Source organism: Dama dama, chromosome 23 (genome assembly GCF_033118175.1).
Source record: "Dama dama isolate Ldn47 chromosome 23, ASM3311817v1, whole genome shotgun sequence".
In the NCBI taxonomy this organism is placed as follows: domain Eukaryota; kingdom Metazoa; phylum Chordata; class Mammalia; order Artiodactyla; family Cervidae; genus Dama; species Dama dama.
Window position 1 is genome coordinate 65,102,852 of NC_083703.1, and position 14,964 is coordinate 65,117,815.

At 39.3% G+C, this 14,964-nt stretch overlaps 1 protein-coding gene across 5 annotated transcripts in view; it reads left to right on the forward strand.

Annotated features, from left to right (window-relative positions):
* PHF20 (PHD finger protein 20) overlaps positions 1–14,964 on the forward strand; it is a 138,857-nt gene that overhangs the window by 33,900 nt on the left and 89,993 nt on the right. For all 5 annotated transcript variants that reach the window (XM_061127176.1, XM_061127178.1, XM_061127180.1 and 2 more), the window contains exons 3-4: positions 12,495–12,666; positions 13,727–13,811. In XM_061127176.1, coding sequence (XP_060983159.1) covers positions 12,495–12,666; positions 13,727–13,811 — 257 coding nt within the window. The remainder of the gene's footprint in view (positions 1–12,494; positions 12,667–13,726; positions 13,812–14,964) is intronic.

The window sequence follows — 14,964 nt, forward strand, 5'->3', positions numbered from 1 at the left end:
AAGCTCCAATACTTTGGCCACCTGAAGGAAAGAGCTGACTTATTGGAAAAGACCCCGATGCTGGGTCAAATTGAGGGCAGGAGAAGGAGGTGACAGAGGATGAGATGGTTGGATGGCATCATCAACAAATGGATATGAATTTGAGCAAACTCCAGGAGATGGTGAAGGACAGGGAAGCCTGGTATGCTGTGGTCTAGGGGTTGCAAAGAGTCAGACACAACTTAGTGACTGAACAACAACAACAAGAGCTGACTGTTCAATTGTGGGAAAGGATCAGCTTAGAGAGGAGAGATGAATTCAAGACATTTTCAGAGTTAGATGTATCAGATGTTGAAGAATGGAAGGGGTGAAGGGATAGGGAAAGAGAGAAGACATCCAAAATAGTACAGTTTTTCTGTAGTTTAATAGTCAGCTCTTTGTTTTACCCTGAATACGATTTCCATCCCCGTCTCCTCTCCACAAAGGCTGGAGATGGCTTAGAATGTTACTTTTGTGCATAAAAGTCATTTGCTTCTGGTATGTGCCCTGAACCAGGAATAGAGTGGCATGCTCTGATTCTTGAAGTAAATGATTGTTGTATGTTTGCAGAAAGGCTGTTTATACAGGGAAGAATCTGGAAGCAGCCTGCCCAACCCCTGGGGCAAAGTTCAGGCAAATTATTGGCTACCACCAGGTAGGCCATTAGGTAGGTACCACAAAAGACACCTCTGTGGACCTATGTTAGAACAAGGATATTTGTATGTGAAGTCAAATTAAGAGCAGAAGTCTCTTCACTGGGTTTAGTGAGGTGACTTGGACAGTGATCTCTGTTACAGCTCCACCTAGTCACTCTCTTTGAGCTTCCATTTCCACACATGTAAGACAGGTGCAGTGATCCTAACAATTCCATAAGTCCTCATGGGATGGTGGTAAAAATCCTGTGAGATATATGTAGAGGCAGTATATAGCCCCTAGAGGAAACTGCTCACATTGATTATGAATAGCCACGTGAGGAAATGCTGACTAGTAGTGGAAGTAGGAAATCTGAGGGAAATTGTTATCCCTTTTGGTTCCTCTTTTTCCCCCTGTAGCAGTTCTTCAGTTTGTATTTTTGGTGTGTATGTGGGGGGACCAGACAGATTTCTGCCAGGCACTGTCTAGCTCTAATTTAAGCATCTGCACAGTGTGCAGCTTAGTTTTACTCAGAAGCAGCCAAGACTCTGAGCATTAAGCCTTCCTGGGACTTGAGGTCATATACTGTGTACAAGCCAGGGTTGTATTGCTGTGTTGCTGCTGTTGCTCAGTCACGTCTGACTCTGTGCGACCCCATAAACCGCAGCCCACCAGACTCCCCCGTCCCTGGGATTCTCCAGGCAAGAACACTGGAGTGGGTTGCCATTTCCTTCTCCAATGCATGAAAGTGAAAAGTGAAAGTGAAGTCGCTCAGTCGTGTCCGACTCCTAGTGACCCCATGGACTGCAGCCTACCAGGCAAGAGTACTGGAGTGGGGTGCCATCACCTTCTCCGGTATTTCTGTGTTAGACCTGGGCTATTCTCTGCCTTTCTGGTTGTACAGGTAGAGTTAGTCCCTCTCATTTTGTATGGGTTTCACTTTGCAATGGTCCTTTCCTCTCCGTTCCTTGGTGGAGCCCCAGGGTAGGTTGACTTTTCTGGTGGTGTAGAGCAGTGTGGCTCAAACACAAAAAAACATGGGGACTAGTGCCTCCAACCAATATACTATCTATGGATCTCACTTTTAGTAGCATTGGGGCTAACTTCTATGTTAGTTATTGCTGTGTGACAAATTTTCTCAAAATTTAGTGGCTTAAAACAACATTACCGTTATTCTTTCAGTGTGTGGATCAAGAATTCAGGAGCAGCCTCTGGGTCAAGGTCTTATGTTTGTCCTAAGTTGGTGCTGATTGCTTGTGGGAGACTTGTGGCTATGTGTGAACCTCTCTGTAGGGCATCTAAAATGTTCTCATGATGTGGCACCTGGCTTCTCGCAGAATGGAGAACCTAAGAAGTGGCAGTGCTGTGTGTGTGTTAAAATAATACTCAAAATTTATCATTTTAACCCTTTTTAAAGTGTCTAGTACATTAAGTACATTCATATTGTTGTGCAACCATCACCACCACCCATCTCCAAAATTACTTATTTATTTAGAATGTAAATAAATTTATTTATTTAAGTATAATGATGTACAATTTTTTATAATTTACAGGAGCACAATATAGTGACTCACAATTTGTAAAGGTTATGGTCCTTTTATCGTTATTATAAAATATTGGCTATATTCTCTGTGTTGTCAGAACTTTTTCATCTTCCCAAACAGAAACTCTATACAGATTAAAAAGTAACTCCTCATCCTCTTTCTTCACTAGCCCCTAAAAACCACCATCCAACTCTCTGTTTCTATGAATGTGACTACCCTAGATCTTGCAATTTGTCCTCTTGGGATTGCCTGCCATGCTGCAGTCCATGGGCTTGCAAAAAGTTGGACATGACTGAGAAACTGAACAACAGTGGTGTTTTCAAGGTTCATCTGTGTCTTAGGCTATATTAGAATTTTATTCTTTTTTAGGACTGAATAATATTCCACTGTGTGGACATATCACATCTTGTTTATCCGTTCTTCTGTTGATGGACAGTTGAGTTGCTTCCATTTTTTGACTATTAAGGGTAATGCTGCTGTGAACGTCAGTATATAGGTATCTGTTTGAGTCTCTGCTTTCAATTCTTCAGGGTATGTTTACCCAGAAGTAGAATTGCAGCACTTTTTAGGACCCAGACCTGAAGTCCTACACCATTACTGATGCCATATTCTATGTGTTAGAAATGAGGCCACATTCAATGGGAGGATAATTAGGCTTTACCTTTTGAGGGAAGGAATGTAAAATTTGCAGACATATTTTAAAACCACTATATCTACCTTTTGAGAGTGATCATACAATGCCAGGTTAATTGCAAACACACACACTAAAATTCCTTAGTAGTACTTGATTATTTGGCAGTCGTCTTGATCAGTGCTTCTCAACCTTTTTCATGTTATTGCTCGTTCGTGGCATCTCAGCTGGGAAGCTCTAATAAAAATAGTACAGATTTGTGGAAAAGCACAATAAAACATTCCTCAAGGAGACCTTGTGGACCACCAGCTCTGTGTTCATGAACACCCAGTGGTCCATGGATTGCTATCGGGCAACAATCATTTCAGGCCCACCTGCCCATTCGTACAATAGGTGTGGAATCCATGGGGTTCCTGCATAGTTCTCTACACAGGGTTGCTGTTTCTTTTCTCACCTTCAGTTTCCTGTACATCCTTACCTTCTTTTGTGCTTCACTTCTTCTGTACCTGTGCTGATTTACTTATTTTACACCTTCTCCCAGAAAGACTTTCAGCCTCACTGCCTCCTTGGTCACCTGGAAAATGATGATTCATCTTTCAGAATTGAGTCATGTGTCTCATTTTCACTAGTTGTTTTGAGGCCTTCTTCTTCCTCACCCTCCTTCCTCTCCCCCTAGAACTAGCCTTTTGCTCCTCAGTACCGTATTCTACTTTATTTATTTATTTATTTTAAATAAAAAGCTTTATTGGAGAAAAATAGAACCACCACGTACACAGGGAAAAGAGCACAAAAATTCAACTGATACAGAACTGAAAGTCACAACTACCCAATGTTGTTTGCGATTACTTTTCAGTTTCTTAAAGGCTTCCCTCAATTTTTTAAATAGCCTTGCCAATTTTCAGCTGAAATAGAATCAAATTTTCAAAAAATTAAGAGCCTCAGCGAAGGGACCAGCTTTTAAGATAACAAAGGTGACACCAAGAGTCTCCTAATAGGACCAATTCTACCGAAAAATTCCTAAAGCATGTAACTACTGAGTCTGGTAGAACAGTAGCTCAGAGACCATCAGGGATTAGTGAGAACACTGACTCAGACGGTCCAGTATGCAGAGAGGGCAAACAAAAAAGCTGCATTTCCCTGTCAGATGAGTTCATGTAAGAAAACCAAGGAGGTGCTAAGAAAATACAGGCAATGGCTGCTCAAAATAATTAAGAAGGTATTCTAAATACCACATATTATTAGACAACAGTGTGTAAAGTGATACAATTAGAAAACAGGCAACTTGAAAAAAATATGGTCACAGGTCTTTGAGAACTCAAGAAAACAATCAATAGCAAACACAAGAGCTGAAAGTCTTCTCAGCTGAGGGTTGAAAGTGAAAGTGAAGTCGCTCAGTCATATCCGACTCTTTGCGACCCCGTGGACTGTAGCCCACCAGGCTCCTCCGTCCATGGGATTCTCCAGGCAAGAATACTGGAGTGGGTTGCCATTTCCTTCTCCCGTATTCTACTTTAAACAGTCTTCTGTAGCTGCACCTGTGATACTTAATTACAGTTATTTGTGTATATAGAAATACACATTTATTCCTCCTGAGGATACTGCAGTGAATGAGAGATAGATGTCTTTAGGGGTGTCTGTAATCTCCTAGGAAATCAGGCCATGAACGTAAGCAAGTCAGCAGAGAAACAAATGAAGTAATTACAGATTGGGGTGAATGTTATTTATGAAGGAAGAAACAGGAAACTGACAGAGATTGGAAAGAGATGGGGGTTACTCGAGATATATATATTCAAAGATTCTGAGGCTGCAGGGCATAAGGCTATTGCCTGGGAAGAGTGGACAGAGGGGAAGTGATTCAGTGAAGTGAACAGACCTGGTTAGGGAAGGTATGTGTATGAGGAAATCAAAGGCGCAGTGTGCCTTGTCTTTGTTCCTCTGTAAGCTGTTGTGGTCACAGGTTTTTATATATTTGGCTCTGTATTTCCAAACCCTGGCACATTTCCTGGCCCAGAGTGGGTACTCAGAAAATGTCAGGGGAATTGATGAATTTCTCTTTCTTTAATTTTTGTCACTCTTCTTGTCTCTTTACATTTGATTGGCTACATTGGTCTTCTGTGGCTTCTTGTTTTAGTGATCAGTTTTACCACTTGCTTAAGGTCACCATAGTAACCTAAGTTACTGTGAAGTTTAGGTTATTTTCCAAGTTGAATTTTATTTTATTTATTTTGACTGTGCCACGCAGCTTGGTGGATCTTAGTTTCCTGCCCAGGGATTGAACCTGGGCCCTGGCAGTGAAAGCACCTAATCCTAACCACTAGACCACTAGGGTGTTCCCCCAAATTGAATTTTAGACAGATGAGTTTTTAATAGTTTTTGGCCTTCAGAAAAAAGCTTTTTGGTAACTAATTTAATTTTGTCATAATGACCACAGCACCCGTGCGTATATCTCCTCCAATTTGACAGTTTCTGTGCTGGGATATGTTTGTCTCTTTGACATCTACAGCATGGATATTCTTGGTTTGTTTTGGGAATTCATTGTGGTCTGTGTGTATATATTCTGTTGCTGTTTTGTGACTCTAGGTATTCAAAATCAAGCCTTTTTTTATAAGTACATTTGATGAACATTTATTGAATGTCTAATATATAACACTCTGGAAGAAATTTATACACTTAGCAAACAGCTCTCTTCATCTTTTAAGGTTCACCCCAAGTGCTAAGTCTTCTTCTCTAAAGTCTCTTTCCCAACCCCCCCACAGTGGACTCTATTGCTGCTTCTGGGGAAGGTGAACAGAGGAAGTAGACTAAGCTAAACGAAGAGATTAGGAGGTGAGTGGTAGGAAATGTAATTTAGAAAGAGAAGGGTCTGTTTAGGTGTGTTAGAGGGAGATAGGGGAGAGTGGGCAGAACTCACTGTCTGTCTAGCTCAGGCTTTCCCCAGAGAGACAGTGCCTCTCTTCCATCTAGCCCTGGTTATTGGGCGATAGGCAGGCCAGGTAATTCTAGAGTTATACTCCTTTACTTGTTTCTCTCCACAAATCAAGAGTGTTTTTGGTCTCTGTACTTGGGGAGAGGAGTGGGGGATTCCAAGGAGCCCACCAAACTTTGGGCCCTTGCCACCCTGGAAGCCCTGGTATTTGATTATTTGTTTTGTGTCGTCAGGACCTATTAGATTGTCTAGAATCCAAACTAAGGCATGTTTGAATAATGGACCCTATAGGGCATAGTTTCTGTCCTATAAACTGCTTAGCAATCTAGTGCTTGTAATCATCATGTAAAAATCCTGTTTGTGGCTTGAGGTTGAAATGTTTTTTATTGACTCTTGAGCTCTTTTCTTCAAAGGAAAACTGCTGGTTTTGAACATCTAAATTGTATCTGATGATCATTCAAACTCTTATTTGCCTAAGCAGGCAAAATAAACTCAAGAAAACTTGACCAGCCTAGTAACATAAAAGTAATGGAAAAGGTAGATAATTATCTTATGAAAACACACCAGAGTAGGCAGTTTCACAGAAAATGAAATAAAACTTTCTAGTCCATTCTATGAGGTTAGTGTAGCCTGAATGAAACTGGGCAGGAACGGCATAATATGAGGAAACTTGGGCAAATTCTGCTTATAAAAGAGACACAAAACTAGTCAATAAAATGCTAAAAAGACCAAAGAGTTATTTATTTAATGAATGATTCACACAATCAAATATGACTTTTTTTTTTTTAAGCAGGGTAATGATTACTTCTTAGGAAATGTATTATTTCATTATCTCCATAGAATAAAAGCAGAGACCTATATAATCACCTAGACAAAGGCTGAAAATTCTCAAAATTTAATCTTGATGAATCCTCAGTAAGTTACACATAGAGAAAAACTTCATGAACTTGATTAAAGGCATTAATAAGAAATCTTTAATGATAAAACACCAGAGACATTTTCATTAAAGAGAAGGATGTCAACTATCTCTGCTAATTTTCAACATCGTCTTAGAAACACTAATCAGTGTGATAAATGAGAAAAATAAATGGCAGATATCAGAATTGAAAGTGAGACAGTGTAATCATAACTTGAATATGATAATGGTAGTCTGCCTGGGAAATGCAAAGGATTTTAATTGATAATCCATTGGATAGAGATTGAATAGAATCAAAAAGTCAGAACAATGACGGGGTATACAGTGAGAATTATTGCATCCACTTCTCTTTCTACTTTATACTCACGCTACTCCCAAAGGCAACCAGTTTTATTAATTTCTGTCCATCCTACCAGTATATCTTTATTTAATACAAGCCAAGCAAGTATATATTCTTATTTTCCTCTTTTGGAACAACAAAAGGTGATTTTATAGTTTGCTTTCTAAAACTTGGAAATCTTTCTTTGTCAATTCAGAGTTTGTTTTCATTTTTTTTAACAGCTGCATAGTATTCTGTTTTGTGGATGTCCCAAAGTGAAAGTGTTAATCAGTCAGTCATGTTTGACTCTTTGTGACCCCATGGACTGTAGCCAGCCAGGCTCCTCTGTCCCTGGAATTCTCCAGGCAAGAATATTGGAGGGGGTTGCCATTCCCTTCTCCAGCAGCATATAAATTCAACAACCATGAAGCTATCGTTTGATATCTGACCATTAAGTATTTTTTTAAACTTTTAATTTAAAAGTATTTATTTTTGCTTACACAGGTATTGTGTGATTAAACTCTTGTAAAAATTAAGACTACAAGCAAAAGTCTCTTGGCTTTTCTCAATCCCTCTCTCCTCCCCAGAGCTAAATTTTTTTTCAGTTTGGTGTTCAATGTCTCCTCCTTTCTGGCTATTATTTCCATTAGGGATATGACTCCCAGCTGCAGTGTTAGTTTGGAAACTAGAGTCTCTTCATGGCTGTTAGTTACGTGTTGGAAATTTTCTCTCCCCTTTTCTGTCTATACAGATTCCATTCACATTGCCTCTTTTGTTAACCTTGCCTCAGCTTTCCAGCTTCCTTTATGGTTGTTCCAATTTTTAGATTGAATGAAATAAAGTTATGATTTTTGTCAGTAAGAAACAGTTGATTATCAGCTGTTTCATGTGATTCTACCTAGTAGTTTTTAAAAAAAAAATTGTTGAAGTATAGTTGATTTACAATGTTGTATTAGTACATAGCTAAGTGATTCAGTTATATGTGTACATAATTCATTCTTTTTTTAAGAGTCCTTTCTTATATAGGTTATCACAGAATATTGCATAGAGTTCTCTGTAGTATACAGTAGGGCCTTGTTGGTTCTAGTAGGTTTTTTTTTAATTTTTAAAAAATTTTACATACTTTTTAAAGGTTACTACTTTCCATTTGCAGTTATTATAAAATATCGATTATATTTCTTGTCTTGTACACTATATCCTTGTGCCTGTCTTACACCCAGTAGTTTGTGCCTCCTACCTGCCCATCCCTTCATTGCCCTTCCCATAATCACTGGTTTGTTCTCTATATCTGTGAATCTGCCTTTTTTTTGTTGTTGTATTCATTACTGTGTTGCTTTTTTTAGATTCCACATGTAAGTAATGTCACACAGTGTTTGTCTTTGTCTGTCTGACCTATTTCACTTAGAATTAATGCCCTCTAAGTGTATCCATGTTGCTGCAAATGGCAACATTTTATTCTTTTTTTTATGGCTGAGTAGTTTTTCATTATACATATATACTCACAAACACACATATTTACCCATTCATCTGTTTTTTAAAAATAAATATTTCTTTCTTTTTTCTTTTTTTGGCTGCACCCCTCGACTTACAGGATCTTAGTTCCCTGATTAGGGATTGAACCCAGGGCCATAGGAGTGAAAGCTCTGAGTCATAACCACTGGACTGCCAGGGAACTCCCTCCATTCTTCTGTTGATAGACACTTAGGTTGAATCCCTATCTTACAGTTTTAATTAATGCTGCTGTGAACATTGGGGTGCATGTATCTTTTTGAATTAGTGTTTTCATTTGTTTTTTTTTCAGATATATCCCCTGGAGTGGAATTGCTGAGTCATGTGGTAGTTCCATTTTTAGTATTTTGAGAAACCTCTGTACTGTCTTCTACAGTGGCTGCACCAATTTACATTCTCACCAACAGTGTACAAGGGCTTCCTTTTCTCCAAATCCTTGCCAGCGTTTGTTATTTGTGTTCTTTTGGATGATAGTCATTCTGGTGTGAGGTAATAGCTTGTTGTGGGTTGGTTTGCATTTCCCTGATGATTAGCAATGTTGAGCATCTTTTCATGTGCCTGTTGGCCATCTACATTTCCATTTTGGGAAAATGTCTATCCACCTGGTAGTTTTAAAACTTAGTTGGTGTCTGGTTCTTCTTAAAGACAGAAACCAGAAGTACATCCATTTTATAATCTTCTGAGACCTGAAATTGACTGGCCAGATCAAAGTCACTTAATAAGATTTGTTGACAGATGAATCTGAGCTGTCCCCAAGGCAGCTGTGTAATTGTGATCCACCAGGTCTTAACCAGATTGATCCCTAAGATCAACTGCCTCTCTCTTCTCTGGATTGCAGTTGGGTTTCCCCATTCACTATGAGTGACTTACATCCTTGTCACGCTTTAGAGAAGTAGAGAGAACCACCTTCTCCTTAGGAAGACTTACTGACCCCTGGGTTATTCTTGATCCACCTGGAGAGATTTGTGTAGTCTGTAGACAGTGAGCTGCCTATGCCCTGTGAAGTTTTTTGATCAAGGAAGTAGCTTTTGGCTAGCCAAGGGCCCTGAGGTCTTTCATTATCTGTGTACAGTGGAGTTGCTGTCCTAGGGTTTTGCAGTTAATTCTGTGGATCCAACCTTACCAGACTTTCAGAAGGCACTGACCAAGTGCAAATTCAAAAGAATTTGAAGTTGTCCTACAGTGCCAGCTTCTTATTTTGCCAAATAAGAACATTTAAAACAAATATCTAATTATATTTTTTATATTTAATACATGCTCATGGTGCAACATTCAAAACAAAAGGATATACACTGAATAATATAAGTTTCATACTTCCTCTCCAGTTCCTTAACTATCTAGTTCCCCTCCCAAGAGGCAAATCAGGTTGCTTGATCACCCTTCCATAGATAGCCATGCATTTAAAAAACAGGTATGAATGTATTGGCTCTCTCCACTCCCCCAAATGAATGGTAGTGCATTCAGTACCATTTTGCATCTTGAGTTGTTTTTATCCCCCCACTTTTCTTAGAGATCTTTAAAAATCAGTACACTGCCGTTTTCTTTGCAATACTGCGTAATATTGGTAACGATTAAAAACAGTTACCATTTTTTTAATTTGAAAAGTGTGTTTAAGCACTGAAAAGTTAGAAAGAATATGATATTAGTATAAAGGAAAATTCTGTAAATTAAATAAATTTGGTTCTATGAAAAATTAATTCTGTGTGTTGGTCCAAAGACCTGTTTGCTAACTATTGCTCAAGATAGTAAACCAGTAAAGAAAGGCCTTTGAATAGGACTGAGTTACGGAGGCTTACTAATCTGTGGTAGGCTGACTGACTGAGAGATCAAGAGGAATACAGCTGACATATCCATATCCTTCTCTCCATTTTACAGGGAGGGATAGACTTCGGGAAGCTTTTTTCTCTCCTACCAGTGTACTACTCAGTTCCCCAACCCCCCTGATTAGCTAGTCTGTTGTCAAGATAGCTTGTATTTACGGCAGCTGCGTGTCAGCTGGATTGGAGTAGGGAGACTAGTTTCAGGGCTGTTTATTCCTTTTATTAATACTGTTTATTCCTTTTATTAATATTTCTTGAGCAATTAATGTACGTATAATACAATTAGGAATTTTGAAAAGCATACCCTGTCAGTCCTGTGTGAGAAATAACCACATAAAGTGATTGGGGCCTGAAGCTGGAGAGTGACTAAACTTGGGGTGGGTAGCTGGAGTCAGTGAGCCTTGGGATTGAAGAATTGACGGGACACCCAACCTTTGGGAAGAATAGGGAGAATGGAATTCATTTCCTGGATGTTCACTGAATGCCCAGTATCTGCATCCTACTGTGTTTTGGTTTACTCCAAGTAAACTGCCTTAGTGGATACTAGTGTAGGGTCAAAGAGGACACAATGGAAGCAGGCCTGTTCATTTAGGTAGCACATACTTATTAGGACAGTAGGGTATTGAGTGTTAGATGTAAGAAAGGAAGGTAATGGGGCAAGTCCAAGTTGGAGGGAGAAAATGCCAATGGGTAGAATTGAAACTTTCTCAATGAAGAATAGCATTCTGGTCAATACAGATGTGTTGAAGAGAACAATTGCATATTTGTTTTTCTTTACTTTTAATCATTTACTTATTTTTGGAATGAGCAATACATTTATATGGTTAATAAATGAAAAAGTATTATAAGATGTATTGCAAAAGGTCTCCCTCCCACTTTTGCCCCTCCCTGTCCCATACCCAGTACCCCTCTTGTATCAGTCAGGTTTATACGCTGGAAACAGAAACCATCCTGGATACTTGAACCACAAAAGGATTTAACGCAAGTAATTGGGTCCTTAGAAAATTGTTGGAAAACTTGGAGGAGTGGGACTCAAGGGGACAGGCCTTAGAGTTTAAATTTGAAGGACTCACCCCTGGAGTGTGAACTGGAGGTTGGGAAGTCACTACTGCTACTGCCACCCCCACCCCACCATTGCTACTTGACACTCAAGAAGTCAGTGACTAGACATTAGATCCTTGTTGCTATAGACCAGCATGTCTGTATCACCTGGGAGCTTGTTTAAAGCTTTTAAGGCCTTACTTAGCTCCACCTACTGAATCAGAATCTGCATTTAACAAGAACCCCTGATGATTTGCATTGCATAAAAGTTTGAGCAGTCCTGGCTCTTGTCGTGACAGTTGCTTCCAAACCCACAGATCTCCATGACCCTGATTGCCAGTTTCAAGTGAGTCAAGCAAATGTAGTTGTTGGTTTACTCTCAGTCTAGTTGGTAACTCTCAGTCTAGAAGAAGAGTGATTGGAGATTGAAAGAGCCCATCTACTGAACTGACCACACTTTTACAAGTAACCAGTGTTAGTTTCTTATGTATTCTTCCAGATGTTTTATGCATATTTAAGCATGTTTGAATACGTATATTCTTTTTTGTCTTGTTAAAAAAAAAGCAGTAGTTTACTTACCATACACAGTGTTTTGCACCTCACTCTTTGCATTTAATGGTTTTTCTTGGAAGAGCTTTCCATATCATGACATAGAGCCATCTTCTTTTCTTAACAACTGCATGATATCCAATACATAGATTACAAAATTCTTAAAATTGAGACTAACACAGTCTGGGCTTCCCGGTCATTCTAATTTTTTGACACCTGTAAAATACAATCTAGTTGTTAATTGTTCGCTTCCTGCCTCTTGTGTGTTCAGGTCTGTGTATGTGTCATCTTGTTTTACTCACACTGCAACACAGTGTATCCTTCCTCCGCTTTACATGAAAGAACTCAGGCTCTGAAAGGCTAATTTAATCACAGTTTAAGGAATATCCAGGATGGGATTTGAATCCCAAGTCTGTTAGCCTCCATGATTTTCAATTTGGCACAGTGACAGAGAACTGCTAAATGATAGGCTTTATTTAGTACTTTGAGATCTACTTCTTTGGTAAGAGGTTTAGAAAAGTATCATTTTGATTATTTTAGGTGGATATTTAAGGGCACTTCAATTTTTTTTTTTCTTTCCTAACTCAGGTATCCAGCTCACATAGAAGATATTGATTACGAAGAAGGAAAAGTACTCATCCATTTCAAGCGTTGGAACCATCGTTATGATGAGTGGTTCTGCTGGGACAGTCCTTATTTACGTCCTTTAGAGAAAATACAGCTGAGGAAAGAGGGCTTGCATGAAGAGGAGGGATCATCTGTGAGTAACAAATCCGGGCAGTTCAGTGCTTAGCTATTGGGCTGAGTCTTTGATGTTTAGTGTAAAAGCCTGTAGCAGCTGGGGACTGTCCTTATTTAGACTTGGAGTGCAACCTTGAGATCTCCACGGCCTCTTGGGGTTGTTGAAGAATCTCAGTTGTCATCTGTTTGTATGACGTGATTGACTTGACAGCTCATAAATTAATTTGGTTGAGACTGTACTGATGATGAATGGGGACTTGATCTCTCTCTTTCATACCACTGTGTCCCTTTAGATTGCTTCTTAAGCTCATCTGCTGTCTGGTCATTAGTCAGTCATTCCATGTGGAGCATTATGCTAGCTTTTTTTTTTTTTTTTTAAATAAGCCCTTGAAAATCTTGGAATTGACTGGATTCCTGTTTTTTAAATTTCATCACTATGTCTGGCACTTTTATGACTTCAAAATGAAGGACAAAGTATTTGTTTTTAGTTTTTTAAACAGGAATTGAGACATCTGTAGAAATCCTGCTGCCTTTGGAGCTGACTCAGCCCTGGATTCTGTTTTCCACTTTAACCGTGACCAGGGAACTTGAACTCTTGCTAGCCTTTCCCCCTTCTCCCCCCTCCCAGTTCAAGATTGTTCACTGTTGCCCAGTTTGGCTGCTGGGTATTCATTCTACAAAACGTTTCAATGCAGACTGTGTGCTGGGAAAGCAGTATGAAATATTAATGGTGAAGGAGTGCCTCCTTTGTCCAAAGACCCTCTAAAAGTGTGGATGGCATTAGGTGGCATGAATGCTGTTTGCCTCGAGATGAAACAGCCTCTCTCCTTCCAGCTGTGTACTTGTCGTGCTCCCTGGTGGTCCTGGGCTGTTAGACGCACTTTCAGGGACAAGATAGAATTATCATCAGTGCTGTGCCTTTCCTTAAATGGGAACAGCAGAAACATCTTCATCCCAGTAACCATCTCCCCTACCTGCCCTTGTCAGTTTCAGCCTGTCTTATGAATTTGGTTACCATGTATGTCCTATGAAATTGGATTGGTAACAGGACCTTTTTTTTGTTTTTTAATATTTTTTAGGAATTTCAAATAAATGAGCAAGTCCTTGCTTGCTGGTCTGATTGTCGTTTTTACCCAGCCAAAGTCACTGCTGTTAACAAGGATGGTAAGGCATTTGAGTTTTACTCTTAACTTAGGGGTCAGTTTATAATATTTGAATTTGATGGTGTATTTTTAGTATGTATTTATTACCTTGGAATCCTCTTTCTTTAAGTTAATTACTATGTCAGGAGTTAGGAAGAAATTATAAATGGAGAGAAAGCTAGGTTAAAGAGGGGAGTTTGGTTCTCTGCCTTCTAAATTTTAGTCATTGTTTTCTGAAACAGTCATGGTTCATCTGTCCCTCTGCTGGGAAGTTTGCAGGTTCTTGCTGTCTAGGAGTTCCTAATATAATTGAAGAAATAAGTCCCTAATATTCCTTTTAGTTATTTGTTAACAGTCTAGAAGTCAAGCAGGCAACCAACATTTCTTACAGAATGTATTTTGTGGATGCCAGGTGATTGAGAGTGGTGTGTGATACCAGAATTGCTAGTTGAAGTTGGGGTACTGGGGTTTAGAGCTCTGAGTTGGGATACCTTTGCCAGAGTTCAGAACATGTGAGAAATCAAAGTGGGGAACACAACCCAAAGAGGCTCATTTTGTGAATACAGAAGCAAGGGAAGAGGAGGGTTATGAACACGGTATGTGCAGTCAGTATCCTGACACACAGAACAGACTCGGCAGGGTCCAAGTGATACCTTTTTTAAGCATTTTCTACTGAGATGTTTGTGGTATGTCCATGATCTCTGCAGTGAATGTTTACGGCAAATGGACCTCTTAATACCACTGTTAGGGGTGAAAGGCTAGATTGACTTCATTCAGTGAAGTTATTCAAGTATTTATTTAGCACTCTGCTAAATGCTGGACCTTGGGGTAAACAAGAAACTTCGTCTCAGAATGGTTTGAAATGGTCAAAAATGAACTGTACATTTGCATATAGCAGGACTCTTAGTTCCTCTATTGCGGTATTCACCAGTCCTGGCAGTTATTAGACTGGGTGGGGAAGGTGACAGATGTATCCCTGAAAACATAGTCCTCTTACCACAGGCCTCCAGAGCAAGGCTGTATCTTATAAGTTCTTTAAGCAGTTACTGATCCTCTCATTTATGGTTAAGTCTTTTTGGATAGCCCCTTGTTTTCCCCAAGTTACATTTTATAAGCCTGTGTTTAAAATAAAGTCTCATATTACTTTTCGTATGTATTACTTTAATTTTAATAAA